The sequence below is a fragment of the Schistocerca americana genome, chromosome 1 (genome assembly GCF_021461395.2).
Source record: "Schistocerca americana isolate TAMUIC-IGC-003095 chromosome 1, iqSchAmer2.1, whole genome shotgun sequence".
In the NCBI taxonomy this organism is placed as follows: domain Eukaryota; kingdom Metazoa; phylum Arthropoda; class Insecta; order Orthoptera; family Acrididae; genus Schistocerca; species Schistocerca americana.
The window spans coordinates 1,001,067,799-1,001,083,342 of NC_060119.1; the positions used below are offsets into that span (position 1 = coordinate 1,001,067,799).

The 15,544-nt window shown below is 39.4% G+C and overlaps 1 protein-coding gene across 1 annotated transcript in view; it reads right to left on the reverse strand.

Moving 5' to 3' along the window:
• The window catches only part of LOC124595922 (lachesin-like), a 1,260,474-nt gene that overhangs the window by 323,913 nt on the left and 921,017 nt on the right, over window positions 1-15,544 (reverse strand). The window contains exon 4 of the mRNA XM_047134840.1: window positions 151-309. Within this exon, the coding sequence (XP_046990796.1) occupies window positions 151-309 (159 nt within the window). The remainder of the gene's footprint in view (window positions 1-150; window positions 310-15,544) is intronic.

The window sequence follows — 15,544 nt, forward strand, 5'->3', positions numbered from 1 at the left end:
ATTAGGGAATCATCGCATAATAGGCACCTTTTCTCTACACATAGAAGGTATAATTTTGCTGACAAAATTTTTGAATAGAAGTGATTCTGAAGACGTTTCGAACTTTTTACATCATCAGCGGCTGGCAGAGTGCCTGCCGGCTGCACTCACCGTGCTGGCCGTTGCCGAGCGGGATGTCCTCGCCACCTTCCCTCCGCCACGTCACGGTGGGGGTGGGTGAGCCGGTGGCTGCGCAGCGCAGCGTCACGTTGGTGCCCTCGCGCACCACCATGTCCGTGCTCGTCGGGTAGTCCAGGATGTCGGGCGGAACTGCAACACACGAGCGCCCGCGGCTCTCAGCACAATGCGTCTGCTGCTTCCAGCCGTCACGCGGCACACCAGTGCGCGCCGCACTCTGGGGCTTCACTACTCGCATTCAGTCTTTGTAAAATACTCTGAATGGCAATCGTGCCATTTATCGCTACTTGGAGACTGACAAAAAAAACAAAACGGGGGGAAAATAAATTCACACACAGAACTTATAAATAACGTTCTTCAAACGAAGTAAAGACTTTACTATTTCCGAAGTTATGTGAAGTGTAACTGATTGCACTGTTGTATGATTCATTAATTTCTCCAGTTTTTATTCTAAATCATATTTGTACACTAACGTTTCTGGACCCCAACAACCGATAAAAACATTAATCCAGATCTGACAATCTCTCGAGCGTTGTTGCAGAGGTTTCCTTCTCTGTTTGTTAATGAGCGCGCAGGTGATAGCGTGTTTGTTAACTCCCAGAAGGTATTCCATACTGTCAATTAACGGAAAAGACTACATTCGTAAAGAATATCAGACCAACTTTAGGGTGGGCCTGAAGTCTAACTGTAAGCTGGTAACGGCCTTGCACCTTACATGAGTCCATTTAACGTGACACTTAAGGGTTTGTTGCAGTAATACTCTAAATTACGGTGTTGGAAATCTATGTGGAAACGCATCGGCACAAGAGAATTACGCGATTTTGTATTTATAAGATTTTGCGGAAAGGCAGTACGCGAGACAGAGCACGGCTACCTCCGCGCCTAGCCGCCGAAGGCCACAGCCTAACGGTATGAATGGTGAACTGGGGGATTTCTGTAATCCGTTTAGAGAGGCCACAGCGGTCGCCAACCTCTGAAGGACGTGCGGCTGCAGGTGTTCAAGTGTTTACCAAATCAGAGCAGTGGATAGCTGGACGGGCTTTCATGTGCGTGCTCTCGCCTATGTCCCACTAATTTTACGCCTTCGACTAACTCAAGTGGGGCAGGCCACTAGTTCCGAATAACAAACTTTCAATGCAAGAATCTGTGTTCGCTACGACGGGGAATCTTGCCGGGAAAATCTCGAGTGGCCTCTTGCGAGAAAACTTCCAGTAAACGTGTTATTGCCCACAGCTGTGGTTCTTCCCAGCTGGCGAGGGCGCAAAAAAGGGCAGCTCGTTTTGTATTATTACGTATTAGGGGAGAGAGTGTGGCAGATATGATACGCGAGTTGGGATGGAAATCATTAAAGCAAAGACGTTTTTCGTCACGGCGAAATCTATTTATGAAATTTCACTCACCAACGTTCTCTTCCGAATGCGAAAATATTTTGTGGAGCCCAGCCTACATAGGTAGGAATGATCATCAAAATAAATTAAGAGAAATCAGAGCTCGAAAAGAAAGATTTAGGTGTTCGTTTTTCCCACGCGCTGTTCGGGAGAGGAATGGTAGAGAGATGTACCCTCTGCCGAGCACTTAAATGTGAATTGCAGGGTAATCATGTAGATGTAGATGTAGATGAATGCGATAGAGCGTTCCGATATTATTGTAGTGTAATATTCGTTTTATCGATATTGATAGGGACGTTAGTACAGGAACAATAACTAGTACTCCAACAGCGACTGAGCAGCGCTGTTGCATGGTGGTAGTAGCACGGCCCAGGGGAGTGCTGTTGTTGCTGGAATACTGGTTACTCTTCCTGCCACTTAAAATTCATTCGACGAAACGAATATCGCACTAGACTAACTTTGGACAGCACTATGGAATGAGCACGTAAAATACCGCTTTAAAAATCTAATTGTTTTTAACGGTAAGCAAAGAGTAGGCGGAGGAGATTAATGTTTGGCGTCCAGTATACAACTAGGTCATTAGAGACGGAGCATAAGTTCAGATTAAGGAAGGAGGGAAAAGGCAATCGGCTGTGTCCTTTTAAAACAACCATTCTCGCATTTGCCATAAGCGAATTAGAGAAATCAAGGAAAGCGCTAATTAGGATGGCCAGACGCAGGTTTGAACCCTTCTGAATGCAAGTCCACTGTGCTAACCATTGCTCACTCTCCTTACAGGAAAAAAAAAAAAAACCCGACGTCTTCTGTTGACATTATATTTGTATGGGTCGAATCCATCTACACATTGCAAAAACTAAATTGGAATTTCTATAAGGATAGAAGCTCAAGTAATGAATTAAATTTTGTGCCAAGCTGGAACTTCAACCCAGGTTTCCCTGTTTACTACGCGCATATGCACTACTAAACCACCGAGGCAATGTGGTTTCTAGAGCTGCAGGGAGTATACTGTGAAACGTCCCCTTTGAACAATTATACATGACTGTCCTTAAACTGACACACAATATTTTGTTAGCGCAACGCAATCTGACTTTCAAAATTCCCTACAAAAGAATGGCCCTGACTAACATTAAACTATGCCTTTCACAAATCACTTACCTCACAAAAATCTTCGCTGCTCAAGCTACTGCAATACAGCGAGCGCCACTACTGCCAGCTAAATAAAAGATTCAAACTATGGAAGGCACTAACTACTGATAGGGATAGTTAGCAAATGAAAGATATTAATAGAGAACGAACAATGTATTTACCTTGATATCATCATATATAAATATAGCAGTTCATGACAAATTTCAAAACTCCGCCATCTCTCTCCCCACATCCACCACTGCTGGCGGCTCACCTCCAACTGCGCAACGCTACGCGCTGTTCACAGCCAGCTGCCTAACACTACAATGGCGAGTATCACAACAATGCAAAGCAGCCACAGACTGCACACAGCACAGCCAGTGATTTTCATACAGAGGTGGCGTTACCACAAAAAAAACCTAAACAGCCTACTTACATAGAGAAAACATAAACAGCCTACTTACATAGAGAAAACATAAACAGCCTACTTACATAGCCCCCATGCTCCCGACAAAAAATTTTAGAAATTGGTTTGGGCAGTGGCCAATAATGATTTGATAAAATTTTCATAATTACAATAACAAAGAAATCAAATGCACACACTTATTGATACAATGTTGGTCAAAAGCTAACCTTTTCTCACAGTCCATAAAGACAGTCCTCATCATTCGTCACAGTAAAATTGCAGTGTTTTTCTCAAAGTCTGAGCAGTAAAAGAAAATGCACACGGAAGTAGTAGATTTCCATGCAGTCTTGAAGAAGTAGCGTTGTCCTTCCAACGGAAAGACAGTGCTGACTCTTGACATGCAGACAGGCAATGGGCCACAACAGAGCAAACCCACAGCAGAGTCAGTCGAAATTTTGAAGAGTATTGGTAGGTAGGTCATCACAGAGCAGACCCACTGTAGTCCTGGTAGAGATTACGGTATTGGTGGGCCACCAGAGGTGCAGACCCACTGCAGTCCTTGTGGAAATAATGGTATTGATGGATCATCAAAGATGTAGACCCACTGTAGTCCTTATAGAGATGGCCAGCAGCCATGTGTTGTGACTGTGCAGGTGCACAATCACCATCGAAGAGTCTTGCGGATAATATAGCAAGTCCATAAACCACCACTTGTGCACTCACAAAGTTTTTGAAATTGTCCTTAGAACCAGCAATGCTGTTATCCAGTCCATTGCTGAATTATTAACACACGTGCAAACACTATCAAGTCCCTACTTCTCACATATTGTCGATATACTATGACCAACAGAAATGTGTGCAGTGAAATGTAACTTAATTTGAAGAACTGGTGTCTGTACAATTATAAATTTACAACATGAAAATACAATTACAAAGGTACAAAATACACCATTAAAGAACATAACAATACAGATAACATTTGTAGTAACACAGGCTTTACAAAAGAATAGAAATAAACATATACATCAGTGGAATTATGAAATGAGTACATACATAAAGGATCACAATAACTTTTGAAACATCAACTTCACACATGAGCATTGAACAGAACAGAATTAATAATGTCTAACATCTTTACAAAGTAAATAACATATTATTAATGCCAATTATATTCGAGTATAACAGTATTCCTCATCATAGTGAATGTAGCTTAATATTAAAAGAGAAAAAAATTCTATGAAACTACACAGAGACAGGAAGAAAACAACTACACAAGGGTACACAAACACATAGTGGGATAACACCAATAGGAAAGGATAGGGTTCGTTTTCAGCGTAACATTTGGTACTGCAGTCCAACCCAAAACTTCATATATCTTTCCTCTTATTTCATCCTTTGTTTCCACCAAAAAAATATTATCTAAGCATGCTTTCTGTATTTATATGTTCACACATTTCTTACCTCAACATTTATTTCCAAGAAAATCCTACCTAAACCTGTTTTCTCAATGCATTTCTTCCAATTCATCGCAACTCATTCTCTTAGAGGCTACCCCCTCTTAAGCTAACTTAAATCTACTGAGCTCAGATGCTAAACTAAGGGACGAGGCAATGCAGCAGCACATAATAAGTAACACAAACAGCAATGACCAAAAAATTGGAAAATTGTAAAGCAAGCTACAGTAAATCTAAATTACCAAGCAATGCAACATTACAACTAGTATGAGCCAATGTGCAGTAACAAAAAAATAAATCTGGCTTAGCAGAGTAACACAAATTAAAGTTCAGTAGCACTATGCCTGGCAAACAGCAGCTTATATCTAAACATGACATAGCTCAAGCAGAAAAAATATTACAGTAAAAACAACAATGCAGATAAGGGAAATGTATAATCATATCTTAATGTCTATGTAATTATAGTGGTGCACCACAACAACTTATTGTAAAAGAAATATTACCATGTACTTGAAAAGAATATTATGTATGCAGTTACTAGTTCCTTCTTATTGTTCTTTCCTTTCCAAGTGCTCCTTTTTTAAAGAATGTGGATCATAAAATAATTATTTAATAGATCTGTTGACAGAAAGTGTTCACATTAGCAAATGCATTTCATTTTATAAAAGCAATGCTGCAACACAGCTGGAAACCAGATATCAAATGAAATATGCAACTATGAAAAGCAAAGTATAAAAATATCATTCAGTAGTCATGTGACATTTCATAAGTTAGTAGAAACTCTCTCAACTCTCGTAGAAAGACGCTTGTCATAATCAGGTGTGCAGATGTAAAAATATTTCTTGTCATTTTAGTAGGCATTTCAGTAAATATCATAAATTACGAGCTCCACAGTATGCTTTCAACAAGGAAATGTCAGTAGCGCGGACAATGGCCTTCCCTTTCTTTTTTTTTCTACCTGTGCTTCTGATGAGGCACTCACTAATGACTTGTTCTCCCGGCGTCTGACACAGCTGCGTGCCCACGACGCACGTGCAGGTGGTCACTTAACTTTCTTACGGAAATATTTACGACAGCAGTTTCCGCTACAGTGACAGTCTCACATAAAAATATTTCACAGGTCAAGAATTAGCGTTGCAAATCTGTAGAAACAAAACCCTATAAATATAACAGTGTCCAAAAAATTTTCGCCAGCATTGTGATACATTCACTCATATACACACATTTCATAACTCTTAAAGTACGATTCTTGGTTTCCAACAACCTTTTTCACAAATCAGAGTCCCTAATCACTACTCATTATTCCTTACCTTATTTGTCGACACTTCTTCAGTATTTCATCATAACAGATACGTAGCATAATCAAATAACTCATATAGCATCAGCTTATTGATCATAAACATACCGCAACAGCATAATACACATAGTCATCGTAATAATAACATCATAACACCTTAGTCAACTCTCAAAATCGTCGTAGCTTCCTCCAATAATTTCAAAACCTAAAGAAAATTCTCTGCTCATGTCAAAAGTGTCATCTGCCTCAAACGTACTTTAAAAATCATGATCTCATACCAAATACATCATATAAAGCTCTCATAGTATCACAATGGTTCCGAAAAATATGAGCATTTCACAAAGTACAGCCAAAACACAATTTCGTAAGTGTGAAGTTACCCAACTGTGTAACTGTGTAAACATGTGTCACTGATGTAGCAAAAAAAAATGTTTATCCCTCAGTTAAATGATCAGATAGCTGTGTAATTTGTGTGTTAGAGAAATATGGTACCGATGTGTAAAGTTGTATAAGCAAATACCATATTAGCTAGGGTTCCTTGTGGTTGCCACACACATGGTACACAAAGTAAGCGTGTACCCCCCTGAGGATTAATGTAATTATACCCTCAGGTGTTACAGATTACAGCAATGGAATGAAATGTATCACGGAAAACTTTCTTTGTAATTCAAAAATCTTTAAAAATAAATGTTTTAAGTACAACATTAATCACTGAAATGCGTGTCCTGTAGCGCTAAATGTGCGTCGTGTTGTAAGATAATCTCTGTGGAAGTGTCGTAGTTATCGTCCTCCGAAAGCTAAGTTCTGCAGAAGTCAATGTACTTACCTCATGATAAACAAAAGTGAAATGCTTTATGTACAGATATCTTAGTTATTACGCTTATTGCCATAATGAGGAAAGTACTGTGCTGTAATGTATTGTTATGCTACGGAAAAGGCAGTCTCATTGTAGCTATACCACAAAAGTTACTACTAAAACCTGTTTTACTTTCCAGAATAAAACAGAAAACTGTGCAGATATAAAACAGAAACACTGCAAAAGCAACATTGTAAATTGTCACTCATTAGTAGCGTCGTGATAAAATCGTGTAGCTGTCACATAAACTAACCACTGTGCCGTCTGGTATATCACAGAAAGTACTTTAAACCCAGAATGTATTTTCAAGTAAACCAAAATGTTGCATTAAAATCTCATTAACAATACTGGTAAATGTTCTAAGTATGTAAGCCTTATAGTCGTTCCATAATCGTGCAACTAACAAGCAAGAATGTACACACACAATACCACTGTGACGTCTTTTCACTATAACAATGCATTCGTCATTTCTGTTTCAATAAGTTCTCTTGGTTCTTGACTGGATATTTCACTTCATTGTTACATGTTAACAGATTCTAAATATGACAAAGCATACTGGAAATGTGAAGTGAAAAGTTTTATGGCAAAGACAAAGTTAAAAAGCAGATTATCTTTCAATAAACGGTTTTACATGTGAAATGTGGTGTAAACCTTTACTCTTCCTAGTACGCAGAGTTTCAACTTCAACGCAATTATCATGTGGTATACGTCGGATTCTGTAAGGTCCATTGTAAACTAGAAAGAATTTGTGACTCAAGTGTTTCTTCTTATGTGACAATGAATGAGCTTTAATGAGAACTTTCTGACCAATATACAATTTCTTTGCATTTGCTTTACCGTGTAGTTTTCTCCTTTTGTCTGCTGCAGATTTTATATTTTTAAGAGCCAAATCAATTATGTCTTTGTGTCGAAGTTTACGTGTATTTGGGAAAGGTACAAGCTCTCTGATTCTGTTCGGTGGTTCTTCATTCTTTAGTACAAGAGTAGGTGGTAAAGCAGTGGAATCATGAGGCATTTCATTCAGCACATTTTGAAATAATTGTAGATATCTGTCCCAATGCTGATGCTTTCTGTGACAATAAAGTCTGCAAAGCTTATTGATTTCTTTCATAATCCGTTCAGATGGGTTGCAATGTGGTGAGTACAATGAAATAAAAACAGGTTTGATTTTATGATTCCGAAGCGTGCGTGACCAAACTGCAGATCTAAATTGCGGTCCGTTATCTGAAATGACTTTAGCAACGTGGCCAACTTCACGTAAGAAATTTTTAACAAAGGCGTTGGAGACAAATCGTCCAGTGGCTTTACGTAACGGAGTGAAAGAAACAAATTTTGAAGTAAGTTCAACAGCGACTAGAACGGTCGAAAATCCATTGGATGTTCTGACAAGCGGTCCCAAGAGATCAACAGCAGCAAATTCTTTTAATTTAGAAGGAATAATAGGAAACAACGGAGCACGATGTGAGACAGTAGATGGTTTCGCCTTTTGACAAAGTTTACAAATAGACAAGACTCTTCGAATTCTTTTTTCCATATTGTTAAAATAACAAGTCGTTCGAAGAATATGATAACATTTTCGTGGACCAAAATGTGCGTAGCTGAAATGAATGTACCAAATGAGCTTATTCACAAAATCGTCAGGAATGCAAAGTACCCATAGCTTGTCATCAACAGTGCAGCGTTTGAACAGTATGTTGTTTCTAACCAGATAATAATGCCGAATCTGTGTGTGTGTCTTTTCATGCCATTTGCTCTTGATGTCTTTCCAAATCGGATCTTTATCTTGTTCATGAGCAATGTCCTTTAAAGATGTGGTGATGAAGTTTTCAAAGGCGACTTTCTGAATGTAAAGAATACTGAAATTTTTCTAGAGGTTGCCTTCTGTGGTACTTTTCTCAAGCCCAGCCGGTGCGCGTGACAGTGCGTCCGCAACAATGTTCTCCTTGCCGGGAATGTAGACTATTGTGAAGCGGAATTCTTGCAGAAACAATGCCCAACGTTTTAACCTGTCATGATTTAATTTTGAAGACATAAGAAATTGTAATGCACGATGATCACTGTATACTTTTACGTGCTTACCAGAAAGAAAGAAATGGAATTTGTTAAATGCCCAAACGATAGCTAAAGCTTCTAATTCAGTAACGGAATAATTTTTTTCAGATTTGGTTAGCACTCGGCTAGCAAAAGCAATGGTTTTCTGAATGGTAGTGTCATTTTCTATGGCTTCTTGAAATAAATGGGCACCAAGACCGACTTTAGAAGAATCCGTGCTAAGGCAGAAATCTTGTGACAGATCTGGATGAGCTAGTATTGGCGCGTTAAGTAGCGATTCTTTCAAAGAATTGAATTCCAACTGTGCTTGTTCGTCCCAGTTCCAAATAGTATTTTTTCCAGTGAGAGAACAAAGTTTTGGTGTAACAAGAATTTGCATATTCAGAAAACGACGGTAAAAATTTACGAGACGTAGAAAACTGCGGACTTGTCTTTTTGTGGATGGAACTGGAATGGCTCTGATTGCTTCTAACTTTTCAGGATCCGGCTGAATGCCTTCAGAAGAAATAATATGTCCCAAAAACCTCACCTTTGACCTACCGAATTCAGACTTTTCCAAGTTAACTGTAATTCCAGATTCTGCAAAAATACGTAACAAACTGTTGAGGATGCGATTATGTAGTTCCCATGAAGCTTCTGCTATTAGAATATCGTCCACATATAAGGTGATGTGACGTTTTAAGAACTCAGGTAATATGGAATTTAGCCCGCGAATGAATGCTGCTGAAGAAATGTTCAAACCAAAGGGAAGTTTCCGAAACTGATAACAAACGCCGAAACAAAGGAAAGCTGTGTATTTTCTACATTCTGGATGAAGTTCGATCTGATAAAAGCTGGATCTGAGATCAATGGAAGACAACACTTTTACACCATTAAAATTTTGAAGAAGTTCTTCCATCGTCTGCGCCCTGTCTGTTTCAGGAATAATGATAGTATTGATTTGTCTCGAATCTAAGACAAGCCTGATCGATCCATTTTTCTTCTCAACAACATGTAACGGATTGTTGTATGAGCTTACTGCAGGCTCAATAATGCCCTCGTCAAGCATAGATTGTATTTCTGTTCTAACACGGTCCCTATAATGTGCTGGAATTACGTATGGTCTAACACAAAATTTAGTATGCTCACGAACAAGAAATTGGTATTGAAATCCCTTGATTGTTCCTGTTTTGTGAGTAAAAACTGTGGAATGTGCTTGTAAAATCTCAAAAAGGTCCTGCCTATCAGTGTCATTACAATTCTCAATTGTTTGAATTTTATTCTGAATTAACTTATTAGTGTCAAATGCGCAGTCGATATCATCCCTGTCAGTACTTGCAGAATGATTGTTAGCGTCAAGTTCCGTCGAAAATTCCGAATTGTTGTCTAACAGGAGGTAAAGCCGATTAATTTCTTCGTCATGGTTTGAGAGCCAATCTTCAAATTTCAAAGCTACTGACTTACCTTCTTTTTCTAAAGTTATTTCAGCATCGTGAAAGTTTAAGATTGCTTTGTATTCATTCAAAAAGTCTACTCCCAGTATAATTTCCGTCGACAATAATGGAACAATAAGAAAGTTCATAGAGAAGCTGTGGCTTTGACAAAAGAATTCTAAGTTGGTTTGTTGGCGTACATCTACACTTTTTCCAAAGATTGCACCTTGTAATTTAATCTTACGTAACGGAAGTGTGGGGCAATCGTTCGATTTGTTGCATTTGCTAAAGGCTGTTTCACTGATTACTGAAATGGGACTGCCAGAGTCAAGTACTGCCGTAAATTTTACGTCATTTACTGTAATGTGAATCACAGGATATGCAATGTTGTTATGTTTTACGTCGTGTTCTTGGAGTAAGATGTCCCTAATGTCTTCCATTTTTACGTAATTACTAGCTACGGCAGCTGCGTCATCAGTTTCATAAGTACGTTTTGTTGCTGCCACCGGTGTGAGTCATTGCCTATTGTCTCTTTGTTGGCGCGCGTCGTTATTGGGATTTGGAGACCTAACTTCTACAAATTCACCGTGACGAGAGGGCCCTGCCCTGTTTAAATCCCGCCAGTTCTGATTCAATTCAGGTCTGTCGTTACGATCACATCGTCTGTCGTCATGTTGGTAGTTCCTGTAGTTTCTTTCTTGTCGGTTACATGGTGGAGAATTTCTCCCTGAATCGTAACTGCGCGCTGGTCCGTTGCGTCTAAAGTTATTCTGTCTCCCGTAATAATAATGATCTTGGTTCCCATATTGTCTGTTTCTCTGATTGTCTCTGTAATAGTCATTACCGCGGAGAGGTGATCTTTCCCTGTAATTATTACTACTCTGCCAACGGTTGTCATACGGGTGGTGTCTGCTTTGGTCACGATTTACGTTATAAGAATAGCCTTGTCGTGTATTATTTCTGTCATCGCGGAATTGTGACGGATGTGACCTTTAATTGTTGTGCTCCTGTTCCCGCGTCCCCCGATTATCAGTGTCAATTTCCAGTTCTTGTAACAGTCCCTGAAAAGCCTCAATGTCTTCTTTGCAACGTCCTGCTAAAATAATATGTCGTAAATGTTCAGGTAATTTGATTAAGCAAATGCGGATGAGTTCTGAGGGGCTGTATGGGTTTGACAGGTACTGATTCTTGTGCAACATGTCTTCAAAATATTTCACAAGACTGGAGAATTCAGATTGTTCGAAATGTTTCATCATTATGATGCTATGTTTTACCCGGTCTTGTGCGGCTTGAGACCAATATGCTGAGAGAAAGGCATGGTAAAACTCTCCTTCACTGTGGCAATCGTGAATTACCGATCGCATTCTTACAGCTGGTTCATTCTCCAAGTAGCCACACATAAATTCTAATCTGTGTTCTAACGACCAGTTGGGAGGAAAACAATGCGAGAATTGATGGAGCCATGCTTGTGGATGAATGTCGTTGCCAGAATTCTTAAATGTTTTGAATTTACGTGTAGTAATGAACAGCTTATAGTCAAAATCATCATGTCGGCAAGTCGCATGTCGGTCATTGTTACGTCGTTTCGGCGGTTCCATCTCAAAATTCGGCGTACCTTGCCAACTTCTTTCACAATTTCCGAAGTGCCCTGTGTTGTTATTTTGTGTCTGTTCCGTATTTGTATGTCCCTCTTCTCGTACTGGGGCGCGAGTGTCCTCTGAAATACGTAATTCTTGTACTACTTGTGCCAACTGATCTTGCACTTCCCGGATTTCTCTTTTGTACTGTGTATTGATTTGATTTTGATTTTGTTTGAATTTTCTAATTTGTTCATACTCTTCAGTGTCCATGAAGGCTACAGGTGTTGTGTCATTCAGATCATCATCTACCTTTGTAGATAAGTTAGTGAACTGATCTGAAAGTTCGGCTACTTTATCCGATAGTGAAATCATTTCCTCTCTATGTTTTTCTGAACCAAGTTTCAGAGTGTCCATTAATGTTGCAATCGTGTCTACTGTGACCTTTAAGTTTTCCTGAGTTTTTGCAAGTTGCGTAACCGAATCGGTAGATGCAACTGAGTCAATTTTAGCCCACAAGGTCTCATGATTTTCATGAACAATGGTTTGCAGTTCTTTTATGGCTGCTTCGTGATTCTGTAATGCATTTTCATGCCGCGAAAAAATAGGTTGAAAATGCTCACAAATTTTGTGTTTTTACGCCTTACAGACTTTTTGACATTTCGATTCAATGTGATGTAATTCAGCAGTTAAATCCTCACGTGTTCGTTCAAGAGTTTGCTCCAATGAGTCTAACTTTTTAAGATTTTGTTCCATTGTGTCTAACTTTTGAAGCTTTTGCTGTGTTTGTCTCTGATTTTGTTCCATTGTGTCTAACTTTTGAAGCTTTTGCTGTGTTTGTCCCATTTGTTGTATTAATTGTAATAACAATGCATTGGTGTCTGAAACATGTTCCTCAGTGCTTTTCGGCAGTGAATTTACACCGGAAACATTCACATTTTGACAAGCAGAAAATGTGTCTTGACTTATTTGAGAAAACGGTGAGGATCCAAAACCTGAATCTACAGTATTTGCGAGATCGTGTCGTGTCATTTCGGCTTCCTGAGGCGAGCTATTGCCGACCGATCGATCGATAATGCTTCCCTCTTCACTAATTGTTTCACTGTCCACGCCATTGTTTGCCGCCCGCTCCATTTCCCTATGCACAATTACCAAATTACTACTTTGAACATCAGTTAATTCATTACTCGGTGGCGCTAACACACTGCTTTCATTTTCACTGTCATTTCTCAGTTTACTTTGGAGCCTAGTATTACGTTTTTCACACGCCATTATTGTCACAGTATTTCACACGACAACACAGAAAAACACAATTTGAAGAGCAAAAATAAGAGAACACATTAACATAACACTGAAAATAATATCTAGTTAATTGCAGCTGCGAAATACTTGGTGCAAATCTACATGCATGCCACAACTGTTTTACTGTACAACAATGAAAGACTGCAACTACAAAGGAGATTTTCTCTACAATTACGCACTAGCAATAAACAAAATCTACACTAATTAAACAAACTACAACAAAAGATCAGAAGATTCCAGTGAGGTATCCTCGGCTAAGGGTCGACATATGAAACGTCCCCTTTGAACAATTATACATGACTGTCCTTAAACTGACACACAATATTTTGTTAGCGCAACGCAATCTGACTTTCAAAATTCCCTACAAAAGAATGGCCCTGACTAACATTAAACTATGCCTTTCACAAATCACTTACCTCACAAAAATCTTCGCTGCTCAAGCTACTGCAATACAGCGAGCGCCACTACTGCCAGCTAAATAAAAGATTCAAACTATGGAAGGCACTAACTACTGATAGGGATAGTTAGTAAATGAAAGATATTAATAGAGAACGAACAATGTATTTACCTTGATATCATCATATATAAATATAGCAGTTCATGACAAATTTCAAAACTCCGCCATCTCTCTCCCCACATCCACCACTGCTGGCGGCTCACCTCCAACTGCGCAACGCTACGCGCTGTTCACAGCCAGCTGCCTAACACTACAATGGCGAGTATCACAACAATGCAAAGCAGCCACAGACTGCACACAGCACAGCCAGTGATTTTCATACAGAGGTGGCGTTACCACAAAAAAAACCTAAACAGCCTACTTACATAGAGAAAACATAAACAGCCTACTTACAACTGTTCCAACGCCCTTCCTAGCACAATCTTGCGACAGTGATTTAGTGGTTAGCGCATCTGCGCAGTAAGCAGGAAACAAATCTTAATTCATTACTTCAGCTTCCATCGTTATTGGAGATAAAGTTAAGGCTCGTATGTCTCCAGGAAAATATAACTCCATCAGATCAATAGATCATGTACGCCTGAGGATTTCCCCATTACGTACAAAGCTGGGGCGCTATATAAGTATCGGATGGCCTCGGAAATACTGACGATTTAAAAAGGGGGAAATGGCCTGAAGGCGTGAACTGAAGTTTGTGTTAGGGAGCGCTTTGGATTAGTGTTTTCCGTAGAGTTGTGGCAGCCACCTTGCCGTCCTGGTGTAATTGCTAGCACATCTGCCTAGTAAACTGGTGACCTGAGTTAAAGACTGCCTTTAGCGCAAATTTTATTTCATTACTTCAGCTCCTATCCTTATCGAAGATAAAGTTAAGATTCATATTTCTTCAGAAAAATGTCACCAGAGCTTCAGCCAGTAGCAGAGCGTTTTCGACCACATGATCAAATCTTGATGTTCAATGATTTTTAAGCTTTAATTACATAAAGATAAGATGTTTTTTGTGCGAATATTGATCGTAAATGCTATTTGAAACTTATATTCACTCCGAATAACAACAGTCTGAACCATAATTTTAATGCAGGAAAATAGCCTATTGCAGTGTCGTCGGCAAACCTCAACTTTTTAGCTCTTCTCCCTGAACTGCAATTACCTTCCGAAATTTCTCCTTGATTTCTTTTACTTCTTGCTGAATGAACAGATAGCGTAACATTGGGGATAGGCCACAATACTGTCCCACTCTCTTCTCAACCGTTGTTTCCCTTTCATGTCCCAAGACGCTTAGAACTAAATTCTGGTTTCTGTACAACTTGTAAATAATGCTTCGCTCCCTGTATTTTACCCTTGTTGTCTTCATAATATTTTAAAACGTTTTATTCCTAAAGAGAGGCAGCAGCCTTTTCAGAAGTCGCAGGGGTAACAGTCTGAATGACTGACTGATGTGGTATTGCAACATCAACCAAAATGGGCTGCTGGTACTGCTACCGGCTGAAACCAAGGGGAAACTATAGCAGTAATTTTCTCCGAGGGATTGGTTAAATCGTTATGGCATCCTCATAGGTAAAATATTTCGGAGGTAAAGTAGTTCACCATTCGGATCTCCAGAGGGGAATATTCAGAAGGATATCGTCATTAAGAGAACCAAGGCGAAAGGTTCTACAGATTGAAGTGTAGAATATTTTATCCCTTAATGGCGCAGGTAGGCTAAAAAATTTAAAAAGGGAAACGGATAGGTTGAAGTTAGATATTGTGGGAATTAGTGAAGTTCGGTGCAGGAGGAACAAACTTCCGATCAAGTGAATACAGGGTTACAAATAATCAAATATAGGTAATGCAGGAGCAGGTATAATAATGAATAAGAAAATAAGAATATGAGTAAGCTACTATGAACAGTATAGTGAACGCACTATTGTACCCAGCATAGACACAAACCCAACACTCACGACAGTAGTACGTACAAGTTTATATCCCAACTATCTGATGATGTCCTCCTCGCCGTGTCCGGCGACAGCGACTCCGTCAATCTTCTCTGTACTTGTTGTGGTAGGCT